The sequence below is a fragment of the Oncorhynchus nerka genome, linkage group LG22 (genome assembly GCF_034236695.1).
Source record: "Oncorhynchus nerka isolate Pitt River linkage group LG22, Oner_Uvic_2.0, whole genome shotgun sequence".
NCBI classification, from domain to species: domain Eukaryota; kingdom Metazoa; phylum Chordata; class Actinopteri; order Salmoniformes; family Salmonidae; genus Oncorhynchus; species Oncorhynchus nerka.
Window position 1 is genome coordinate 31,381,331 of NC_088417.1, and position 12,500 is coordinate 31,393,830.

The 12,500-nt window shown below is 53.3% G+C and overlaps 1 protein-coding gene across 3 annotated transcripts in view; it reads right to left on the reverse strand.

Annotated features, from left to right (window-relative positions):
- The window catches only part of LOC115125332 (MAGUK p55 subfamily member 7-like), a 313,135-nt gene that overhangs the window by 19,535 nt on the left and 281,100 nt on the right, over window positions 1–12,500 (reverse strand). For all 3 annotated transcript variants that reach the window (XM_065007128.1, XM_065007126.1, XM_065007127.1), the window contains one exon: window positions 5,052–5,132. In XM_065007128.1, coding sequence (XP_064863200.1) covers window positions 5,052–5,132 — 81 coding nt within the window. The remainder of the gene's footprint in view (window positions 1–5,051; window positions 5,133–12,500) is intronic.

Consider the following 12,500-nt stretch of genomic DNA (forward strand, 5'->3'; position numbering starts at 1 on the left):
TCGCTCTGGGCCTCGATAAACAGACAATTACACAGTCAGGAGGAGAACCCCTCCATCGCTCTGGGCCTCTGTCATGTGGCCCACGATAAACAGACAATTACACAGTCAGGAGGAGAACCCCTCCATCGCTCTGGGCCTCTGTCATGTGGCCCACGATAAACAGACAATTACACAGTCAGGAGGAGAACCCCTCCATCGCTCTGGGCCTCTGTCATGTGGCCCACGATAAACAGACAATTACACAGTCAGGAGGAGAACCCCTCCATCGCTCTGGGCCTCTGTCATGTGGCCCACGATAAACAGACAATTACACAATCAGGAGGAGAACCCTCCATCGCTCTGGGCCTCTGTCATGTGGCCCACGATAAACAGACAATTACACAGTCAGGAGGAGAACCCCTCCATCGCTCTGGGCCTCTGTCATGTGGCCCACGATAAACAGACAATTACACAGTCAGGAGGAGAACCCCTCCATCGCTCTGGGCCTCGATAAACAGACAATTACACAGTCAGGAGGAGAACCCCTCCATCGCTCTGGGCCTCTGTCATGTGGCCCACGATAAACAGACAATTACACAGTCAGGAGGAGAACCCCTCCATCGCTCTGGGCCTCGATAAACAGACAATTACACAGTCAGGAGGAGAACCCCTCCATCGCTCTGGGCCTCTGTCATGTGGCCCACGATAAACAGACAATTACACAGTCAGGAGGAGAACCCCTCCATCGCTCTGGGCCTCTGTCATGTGGCCCACGATAAACAGACAATTACACAGTCAGGAGGAGAACCCCTCCACTCGCCTGGGTCCAGTGTGTCTGTGTGTGTGTGTGTGTGTGAGAGAGAGAGAGAGAAGGAGGGTGTGTGTGTGTGTGTGTGAGAGGAGTGTGTGTTTGTGGGCCTTGAGACGCACAGTCTGAGAGCAACGTCTTGATGCTAGTCACCCCCAGACAGCTCCGTGTTTGTGTGTGTGTGAGTGAGTGAGTCTATGCATTGGTCTATGGACCTTTACCAACACCCACGAAGGCAACAACAAACTGGCAGCAGAAAGCTAAACATAATTTATCCAGGGTGATGGATGATTTCTTACCAGTTAAAATCACGGGGGGATTTGGCCTCCGTTTAGTAACAATCTAACCTGGCACCTGATAGGTTTACATTTCTGTGCCCGTGTACAGCCAATCTGTTTTCAGTGTACATGCAGTACCAGCCATTGTGTATGAGGGTTCAGCTCCCTGTGGGAATGCAGTCAGAGTGTACATCCCAAATGGCACCCTATTCCATATTGGATCTGTTCAAAATAAGTGCACTACATAGGGGACTGGGTGTCATTTGGCATGCACACAGAGTAACTGGTCTCCATAACCATCTGATACAGACCAGAGCTTCCACTATTTATTAATAACAAAGACAGGAGCATCCGTCCTGCTGAGCACCTGACAACAGTTCACCTAGTGTCTGTCTGTCTGTCTCTTTCCTGTCTGTCCGCCTGTGGATTGTAGAGGAGACTGAGGAAACCAAATGTCTACTTCAGACCCTAAAAGCATCAATATAAGGATCAGAAACATATGGAGATGAGAGGAGGTTTAAACTCAGACTGACCACCCCCCAACACAGTCCACGACTCCTTCCTGGTCTGGGAGAGAGGTTCAGTCTCCATTAGACACCCCCCCCCCAACACAGTCCACGACTCCTTCCTGGTCTGGGAGAGAGGTTCAGTCTCCATTAGACACACACCCCACGACTCCTTCCTGGTCTGGGAGAGAGGTTCAGTCTCCATTAGACACCCCCCCCCCCCCCAACACAGTCCACGACTCCTTCCTGGTCTGGGAGAGAGGTTCAGTCTCCATTAGACCCCCCCCAACACAGTCCACGACTCCTTCCTGGTCTGGGAGAGAGGTTCAGTCTCCATTAGACACCCCCCAACACAGTCCACGACTCCTTCCTGGTCTGGGAGAGAGGTTCAGTCTCCATTAGACACCCCCCCAACACAGTCCACGACTCCTTCCTGGTCTGGGGAGAGGTTCAGTCTCCATTAGACACACACCCCACGACTCCCTCCTGGTCTGGGAGAGAGGTTCAGTCTCTATTAGACACACACCCCACGACTCCCTCCTGGTCTGGGAGAGAGGTTCAGTCTCTATTAGACACACACCCCACGACTCCCTCCTGGTCTGGGAGAGAGGTTCAGTCTCCATTAGACACACACCCCACGACTCCCTCCTGGTCTGGGAGAGAGGTTCAGTCTCCATTAGACACACCCCCCCAACACAGTCCATGACTCCCTTCTGGTCTGGGAGAGAGGTTCAGTCTCTATTAGACACATACCCCACGACTCCCTCCTGGTCTGGGAGAGAGGTTCAGTCTCCATTAGACACACACCCCACGACTCCCTCCTGGTCTGGGAGAGAGGTTCAGTCTCCATTAGACACACACCCCACGACTCCCTCCTGGTCTGGGAGAGAGGTTCAGTCTCTATTAGACACACACCCCACGACTCCCTCCTGGTCTGGGAGAGAGGTTCAGTCTCCATTAGACACACACCCCACGACTCCTTCCTGGTCTGGGAGAGAGGTTCAGTCTCTATTAGACACACACCCCACGACTCTCTCCTGGTCTGGGAGAGAGGTTCAGTCTCTATTAGACACACACCCCACGACTCTCTCCTGGTCTGGGAGAGAGGTTCAGTCTCTATTAGACACACACCCCACGACTCCCTCCTGGTCTGGGAGAGAGGTTCAGTCTCCATTAGACACACACCCACGACTCCCTCCTGGTCTGGGGAGAGGTTCAGGTTCAGACTCCCTCCTGGTCTGGGAGAGAGGTTCAGACACACACCCCACGACTCCCTCCTGGTCTGGGAGAGAGGTTCAGTCTCTATTAGACACACACCCCACGACTCCCTCCTGGTCTGGGAGAGAGTTCAGAGACACACACCCCACGACTCCCTCCTGGTCTGGGAGAGAGGTTCACTCTATTAGACAGACTCCCTCCTGGTCTGGGAGAGAGGTTCACACACCCCACACAGTCCGACTCCCTCCTGGTCTGGGAGAGAGGTTCAGTCTCTATTAGACACTCCCACACCAGTCCACGACTCCCTCCTGGTCTGGGAGAGAGGTTCAGTCTCCATTAGACACACACCCCACGACTCCCTCCTGGTCTGGGAGAGAGGTTCAGTCTCCATTAGACACACACTCCCTCCTGGTCTGGGAGAAGGTTCACACCCCACGACTCCCTCCTGGTCTGGGAGAGAGGTTCAGTCTCTATTAGACACACACCCCACGACTCCCTCCTGGTCTGGGAGAGAGGTACAGTCTCTATTAGACACACACCCTGGTCTGGGAGGGTTCAGTCTCATTAGACACCCCAACACTCCCTCCTGGTCTGGGAGAGAGGTTCAGTCTCTATTAGACACACACCCCACGACTCCCTCCTGGTCTGGGAGAGAGGTTCAGTCTCATTAGACACACACCCCACGACTCCCTCCTGGTCTGGGGAGAGGTTCAGTCTCCATTAGACACACACGACTCCCCCAACACACCCCACCCCCGACTCCCTCCTGGTCTGGGAGAGAGGTCCTGGTCTGGGAGAGGTTCAGTCTCTATTAGACACACACCCCACGACTCCCTCCTGGTCTGGGAGAGAGGTTCAGTCTCTATTAGACACACACCCCACGACTCCCTCCTGGTCTGGGAGAGAGGTTCAGTCTCCATTAGACACACACCCCACGAAACCCTCCTGGTCTGGGAGAGAGGTTCAGTCTCCATTAGACACACACCCCACGACTCCCTCCTGGTCTGGGAGAGAGGTTCAGTCTCCATTAGACACACACCCCACGACTCCCTCCTGGTCTGGGAGAGAGGTTCAGTCTCCATTAGACACACACCCCACGACTCCCTCCTGGTCTGGGAGAGAGGTTCAGTCTCTATTAGACACACACCCCACGACTCCCTCCTGGTCTGGGAGAGAGGTACAGTCTCTATTAGACACACACCCCACGACTCCCTCCTGGTCTGGGAGAGAGGTTCAGTCTCCATTAGACACACACCCCACGACTCCCTCCTGGTCTGGGAGAGAGGTTCAGTCTCCATTAGACACCCCCCCCCCCCAACACAGTCCATGACTCCCTTCTGGTCTGGGAGAGAGGTTCAGTCTCCATTAGACACCCCCCCCCCCCCACCAACACAGTCCACGACTCCCTTCTGGTCTGGGAGAGAGGTTCAGTCTCCATTAGACACACACCCCACGACTCCTTCCTGGTCTGGGAGAGAGGTTCAGTCTCTATTAGACACACACCCCACGACTCTCTCCTGGTCTGGGAGAGAGGTTCAGTCTCTATTAGACACACACCCCACGACTCCCTCCTGGTCTGGGAGAGAGGTTCAGTCTCTATTAGACACACACCCCACGACTCCCTCCTGGTCTGGGAGAGAGGTACAGTCTCTATTAGACACACACCCCACGACTCCCTCCTGGTCTGGGAGAGAGGTTCAGTCTCCATTAGACACCCCCCCCCCCCCCACCAACACAGTCCACGACTCCCTTCTGGTCTGGGAGAGAGGTTCAGTCTCCATTAGACACACACCCCACGACTCCCTCCTGGTCTGGGAGAGAGGTACAGTCTCTATTAGACACACACCCCACGACTCCCTCCTGGTCTGGGAGAGGTTCAGTCTCCATTAGACACACACACCCCCCCAACACAGTCCATGACTCCCTTCTGGTCTGGGAGAGAGGTTCAGTCTCCATTAGACACCACCCCCCCAACACAGTCCACGACTCCCTCTGGTCTGGGAGAGAGGTTCAGTCTCATTGACACCCCCCCAACACAGTCCACGACTCCTTCTGGTCTGGGAGAGAGGTTCAGTGTCTCCATTAGACACACACCCCCCCCCCAACACAGTCCACGACTCCCTTCTGGTCTGGGAGAGAGGTTCAGTCTCCATTAGACACACACCCCACCAGATAGACCCCACCACCAGTCTGGTCACACACCCCCCACAACAATAGACCCCACCACCAGTCTGGTCTAGTGTACGGGTCAGGTAGACTTACGTGGCACGGTCACACTGAAGTGTTGGGGGTCAGAGATCAGCAGTTTCCTTTTCAGCTCATTCAGACCTACCCCTGTGGGACCTAGAGAGAGCGATAGAGAGAGAGTGAGAGCGAGAGAGAAAGCAGGACAGAGAGAGAGTTAAAGCATCATTAAAGCAACATCAGTCATGCATTCATCACCGCCTCCCCTTAACAAAGGTGGGCGAGATAGAGGCCGGGCCAGAGGAGCAAGGCAGTGTGGAGGCCAGGTCTGGTCCAGGATGGGACGCAGCAGAGCGGAATTGTTTCCATCCCATACGCCAATGAGAGACACTGATAAATGTGTGATGGTGTTTACAGACCCAGGCACACACACACACGTGCATACACACACAAACACACACACCTTGGCTAAGTCCATCCATGCTTGGAACAGAGAGGGCCAGACTGTGAAAGTCACTGACTGAGACCTCTGTGCTCTCACTACTGTAAATATGACTGAGGTGTAGTGAGAGGAGGAGAAAAGGAGGAGAGGAGTGAGGGAGAGGTAGGGGAGTGGGAGGAGGAGGGAGTGGGAGGAGGAAGGGAGGGGTGAGGGAGTGGGAGGAGAAGAGGAGTGAGGGAGTGAGAGGAAGAGAGGAGTGAGAGGAGGAGAAAAGAGGGAGAGGAGTCAGGGAGTGGGAGGAAGAGAGGAGTGAGAGAAGTGAGGGAGTGGGAGGAGGAGATGAGTGAGGGAGTGGGAGGAGGAGGGGAGAGGGAGGAGGAGAGGAGTGAGGGAGTGAGAGGAGGAGGAGTGAGAGGAGGAGGAAAGGATATGAGTGAGGGAGTGGGAGTAGAGGAGTGAGGGAGTGGGAGGAGGAGAGGAGGGGGAGGAGGAGAAGAGGAGAGAAGAGGAGTGGAGTGGGAGGAGGAGGGGACTGGGAGGAGGAGAAGAGTGGGAGGAGGAGAGGAGTGGGAGGAGGAGAAGAGTGGGAGGAGAAGAGGAGTGAGGAGTGGGAGGAGGAGGAGACTGGGAGGAGAAGAGTGGGAGGAGAAGAGGAGTGAGGAGTGGGAGGAGGAGGAGACTGGGAGGAGGAGAAGAGTGGGAGGAGGAGAGGAGTGAGGGAGTGGTGGAGGAGGAGAGGAGTGAGGGAGTGGGGAGGAGAGGAGTGAGACGGTGGTGGAGGAGAGGAGTGAGACGGTGGTGGAGGAGAGGAGTGAGGGAGTGGGAGGAGGAGAGGGAGGAGGAGAAAGGGAGGAGTGGAATGAGGGAGTGGGAGGAGGAGAAAGGGAGGAGAGGAGTGAGGGAGTGGGAGGAGGAGAAAGGGAGGAGAGGAGTGAGGGAGTGGGAGGAGGAGAAAGGGAGGAGAGGAGTGAGGGAGTGAGAGGAGGAGAAAAGGAGGAGAGGAGTGAGGGAGTGGGAGGAGGAGAGGGAGGAGGAGAAAGGGAGGAGTGGAATGAGGGAGTGGGAGGAGGAGAAAGGGAGGAGAGGAGTGAGGGAGTGGGAGGAGGAGAAAGGGGAGGAGAGGAGTGAGGGAGTGGGAGGAGGAGAAAGGGAGGAGAGGAGTGAGGGAGTGAGAGGAGGAGAAAAGGAGGAGAGGAGTGAGGGAGTGGGAGGAGGAGGAGAAAGGGAGGAGTGGAATGAGGGAGTGGGAGGAGGAGAAAGGGAGGAGAGGAGTGAGGGAGTGGGAGGAGGAGAAAGGGAGGAGAGGAGTGAGGGAGTGGGAGGAGGAGAAAAGGAGGAGAGGAGTGAGGGAGTGGGAGGAGTGCAGCACCAACAGGCCTAAAAAGCACTTTGTTGTGTTTCCCTGAACAGCCTGAAAAATCAACAAGGATCCATCTCAGTGGGCAGCTGGGTTTTCCATCACATCTACTGGAGGGAGGGGGAGAGGGAGAAGTAATGCGCTATTGATTTGTCTGCGGCTCCAGATCCTTGCAACTTTTCCAAAACACAAACGCTGGCGCTCCCTCCTCTCCCCTCCCAGGCCCCCCGTCTCCAGCCAGAAACCTATAGCATATAACATCAGCAGGAGTGACCAGGCTAATATATGAGGCTAATTCAAACTGACTTTGTATCGATGTCTTCAAGTAGTGTGGACAAGAATCAATTACGGAAGTACAAGGTTCCACACCCCTGGTTCTAGAAGCGTTACAGCGGCAGGAAGCCCCACAGCTCCCGACAATATGCCTGTAGAATGGCAAAAAGGCAGGGTTGATGGAATTCCTGACATGCTTGTCGTTCTGGACAGGCGCTACGAATGCATCGGGCCCTATTGGAAATTAATTTTTGCAGGCAAATGTGTCTAGCAGGCCACCATCTAAAAGAAATGGACATAGAGTTCACTCAGTGGTGTGGAGGAGTTGGAAAAAGAGGGAGGTTTGGGTTATAAGCGGAGGTTGAACACAAATGCTGTACTGTTAGACATTAGTCATCATGTCTGTCTGTCTGGTCCTATCGGGTGTGTTCACCTTTCACCTCCTGTCCGTCCTTTCAGAGAGATTTTAAGCTGCTCTGATAAACAGGTGTGAACAAAGACTGCATTTAAGTGTGTGTGTGTGTGTGTGTGTGTGTGTGAGATAGTAACAGAGTGAGAGAGAGCAGAGTCTCTTCCTGAAGGATAAAGTCTCTCTCCAAGACAAGTACACACACGCGCGTGCCATTTGAGACAGCCCTACAGCAGTTTAGCGCTCGGCCACACATGTCCTCTCCATCACAAGGTGCCTGTAAGTGATAAAAGCTGTTTCCTCAGCACATTCAGTGTCCTCCACTCTCCATGTTAAAAAAGACCCCAAAAAATGTGGGGGGAAAAGCGAACTGCGGTCGCCGTCTCACATAAACAGCACATGGCCGCGTGAAGACAGCAATCAATCTTTCAGGAGAGTTTTCAGAGAACAAGTCCAAATGGGGTCTTGACCCTCTCCTCCGTGTTGATTTATTAAGATCAGGAAACGGATTTCACTTTTAAAATGTGTTTCGAGAGACCGCAAGGAATGTGACTGTGCTGTTTAAAGAAGGACGTGCGTGTCAGCGGTGCTCCAGCGTGTTGTTGTAGGTGTTAAAGGCGCTGGAGCGGAGTAACATCAAGACAGAGGAGCAGGCTGCTCCCAGCCACAAGTCTAGTGGCCTAAATGGCACCCTATTCCCTTTATAGTGCACTACTTTACACCGCACTACTTCACACCAGGCACCATAGGGAATAGTTTTTAGTTCAAGCGCGTTGTTTGTCGGGAGGCAGAGCGGAGCAGCCGTTTCAGTGGTTGTTGGCCCTTCTTCCCAGCGGCGTCAGGCCCAGCCACGAGCACCTCGCCGTGGGATGACAAACGGCTCACGCTCCCTTACACTTTTACAGCTCTCATTAAACTATTCTCACCTTCTACATCATTCCCTCGCCAGCAGGCATTCTCTCGGTCTCGCTCTTTCTCTGGCTGTGTCCTAAATGTCACACTTTGCCCTATATAGTGCTACTGGGCACTGGTCAAAAGTAGTACACTACAGAGGGAAGGGAATAAGGTGCCATTTGGGACCCAAACCTCTCACTACCTCTGCGTCTGATGTACGGTGGAGGACAACACACACGTTGCCTGTGAGGCCCATATAATGTGGGGTAAAGAACACACTAGGGTGGGACGTTGTGAACTAGCAGAAACAAACAGGCTTGTTCTTTTGTACATTGTTGGTTTTTAACAATCTGCAATACAAAGTTGACCTTATAAAACAAAAACGGCACCATAAAAAAGCATATTTCTTTGCAACTGTTTCTGAATTATACTTGATTGGTAGTGTATTGTGTTATATTGAGTCTCCCTCTCTCCCTCCTCTGGGAGCGCGGTGTGGTGGGTCGGTGCGCTCTCCTTCCTCTGGGAGGGAGCGCGGTGTGGTGGGTCGGTGCTCTCTCCCTCCTCTGGGAGGGAGCGCGGTGTGGTGGGTCGGTGCTCTCTCCCTCCTCTGGGAGGGAGCGCGGTGTGGTGGGTCGGTGCGCTCTCCCTCCTCTGGGAGGAGCGCGTGTGTGGTGGCTCTCCCTCGGTGTGGTGCTCTCTCCCTCCTCTGGGAGGAGCGCGGTGTGGTGGGTCGGTGCTCTCTCCCTCCTCTGGGAGGGAGCGCGGTGTGGTGGGTCGGTGCTCTCTCCCGCCTCTGGGAGGGAGCGCGGTGTGGTGGGTCGGTGCGCTCTCCCTCCTCTGGGAGGGAGCGCAGTGTGGTGGGTCGGTGCTCTCTCCTTCCTCTGGGAGGGAGCGCGGTGTGGTGGGTCGGTGCGCTCTCCCTCCTCTGGGAGGGAGCGCGGTGTGGTGGGTCGGTGCTCTCTCCCTCCTCTGGGAGGGAGCGCGGTGTGGTGGGTCGGTGCTCTCTCCCTCCTCTGGGAGGGAGCGCTGTGTGGTGGGTCGGTGCTCTCTCCCTCCTCTGGGAGGGAGCGCGGTGTGGTGGGTCGGTGCTCTCTCCCTCCTCTGGGAGGGAGCGCAGTGTGGTGGGTCGGTGCTCTCTCCCTCCTCTGGGAGGGAGCGCGGTGTGGTTGGTCGGTGCTCTCTCCCTCCTCTGGGAGGGAGCGCGGTGTGGTGGGTCGGTGCGCTCTCCCTCCTCTGGGAGGGAGCGCGGTGTGGTGGGTCGGTGCGCTCTCCTTCCTCTGGGAGGGAGCGCGGTGTGGTGGGTCGGTGCGCTCTCCCTCCTCTGGGAGGGAGCGCGGTGTGGTGGGTCGGTGCTCTTGCCCTCCTCTCCTCAGGCAGGTTGCAGTGCCAGTAAAAGTGTCAGACTGCATTACTGCCCTCATTAGAGAAACAGCCTTTAATATCTGGAGCTTAATAACTTCCAGGCCAAACGCAGAGCACATCACATAGCGTTAGAGCTGAGGGGGAGAGGAGGGGCGATGTGGACGCTGTGAGTCCTATCCAACCTCCACCAGCCAGCCAGCCAGACAAGAGTAACTTCAGCCTCCTCCAACCAGACCTTAACCCTGCACTGTTGAGTCCAACAAGGCTATGATAACAACTATATGTGGAACACTATCCTAAGGCCATTTCACCCTACTACGAACCATGCCTGGAAACCAATAAAAATTTATAAAAACAGATAAACATATTGTTTCATCTTTTGAAATCCGATCTCTCTGTGGTCCACGTTCATTCTAATAAGAGTGAGGAGAGTACAGGGTCTACTTTGTTCGTTGGAGATCATTTTTACATTCCTTTTCATCCACGTAGATGGATAAACAACTAGAGGGACGTTGGACACTCCAGTGATCTTTCTTGTGTGTGTATGTGAGTGTATGTGAGTGTGTGTGGGTATATGTGAGTGTGTGTGTGTGTATGTGAGTGTATGTGTGTGTATGTGAGTGTATGTGTGTGTATATGTGAGTGTATGTGAGTGTATATGCAGTGCCTAGCTCCACTCCTATTCTCCAGGCGCTCTCTTTTGATGACTTCTGTAACCGTAAAAGCCTTGGTTTCATGCATGTTAACATCAGAAGCCTCCTCCCTAAGTTTGTTTTATTCACTGCTTTAGCACATTCTGCCAACCCGGATGTTCTAGCTGTGTCTGAATCCTGGCTTAGGAAGACCACCAAAAATTCTGACATTTTCATCCCAAACTACAACATTTTCAGACGAGATAGAACTGCCAAAGGGGGCGGTGTTGCAATCTACTGCAAAGATAGCCTGCAGAGTTCTGTCCTACTATCCAGGTCTGTACCCAAACAATTTGAACTTCTACTTTTAAAAATCCACCTCTCTAAAAACAAGTCTCTCACCGTTGCCGCCTGCTATAGACCACCCTCTGCCCCCAGCTGTGCTCTGGACACCATATGTGAACTGATTGCCCCCCATCTATCTTCAGAGCTCGTGCTGCTAGGCGACCTAAACTGGAACATGCTTAACACCCCAGCCATCCTACAATCTAAGCTTGATGCCCTCAATCTCACACAAATTATCAATGAACCTACCAGGTACCTCCCCAAAGCCTTCAACACAGGCACCCTCATAGATATCATCCTAACCAACTTGCCCTCTAAATACACCTCTGCTGTCTTCAACCAAGATCTCAGCGATCACTGCCTCATTGCCTGCATCCGTAATGGGTCAGCGGTCAAACGACCTCCACTCATCACTGTAAAACGCTCCCTGAAACACTTCAGCGAACAGGCCTTTCTAATCGACCTGGCCAGGGTATCCTGGAAGGATACTGATCTCATCCCAACATTAGAGGATGCCTGGTTATTTTTTTTAAATGCCTTCCTAACCATCTTAAATAAGCATGCCCCATTCAAGAAATTTAGAACCAGGAACAGCTATAGCCCTTGGTTCTCCCCAGACCTGACTGCCCTTAACCAACACAAAAACATCCTATGGCGTTCTGCATTAGCAATGAACAGCCCCCGTGATATGCAGCTGTTCAAGGAAGCTAGAAACCATTATACACAGGCAGTTAGAAAAGCCAAGGCTAGCTTTTTCAAGCAGAAATTTGCTTCCTGCAACACTAACTCAATGTGTGTGTATGTGTGTGTGTGTATGTGAGTGTATGTGAGTGAGTGAGTGTATGTGAGTGTGTGTGTGTGTGTATGTGAGTGAGTGAGTGTATGTATGTGAGTGTGTGTATGTGAGTGTATGTATGTGAGTGTATGTGAGTGAGTGAGTGTATGTGTGTGAGTGTATGTGTGTATGTGAGTGAGTGAGTGTATGTGACATTTACATTTGAGTGTTTATGTGTGTGTGCGAGTTACAAATTGGTGCATGTTAAGACATCCAGTGGAACATGCCAGTGTGTACAATAGTGCATCTAAATGTTTGAGTGGTGTAGGGAGTGAAGATTACTTTATCCTGAGTAGGTGATTCCTGAAAGAGGTGGGGTGCAGGTGTCTGAGGTGAGTGATTGAGCTGTCCTGTGTGTGAGTTTGTTCCACCATTGGGGGAGTGTATGTGAAGTGTTTTGACTGGTGTGTGAGCGTGAACTGTATGTCAGTGGTAGGGATGTGAGCAGGCCAGATGTGGATGAGTGTGCCCTTGTTTGGTGTAGGGTGAGTGTGAGTGTATGTGAGTGTATGTGTGTGAGTCATGTGTGTGTGGAGTGGTCTCACAGCTGTGAGCGCAAGATGGTCTTGAGCGGAGTCAACTGGAAGTGTGTGGAGTGTAGCGGAGTGTAGCGGGGTGTGTGTGAGAAGTGTGAAGGTGTGAACATGTGAGTGTGTGTGTGTCTGTGAGTTGTAGGGGTTTTATGGCACAGGCAGTGAGTGCCAACAGCGATGTGCAGTAATCCAGACGGGAGATGACAAGTGCCTGATTAGGAGTGAGTGCTTCCTGAGTGAGTGAGTGGTGTGTCTGCGGATGTTGTAGTGCATGAAGTGTACAAGACGGGATGTGATGTTAGTGTGAGAATGACAGGGTGTTGTCCAGGATCACGCCAAGGTTCTTAGCGTATGTGAGGAGGACACAATGGAGTTGTCAACCGTGATGGCGAGATCATGGACGGGCAGTGTGTGTGTTGTGTGGAGGAAGAGCAGTGTCTTGCCG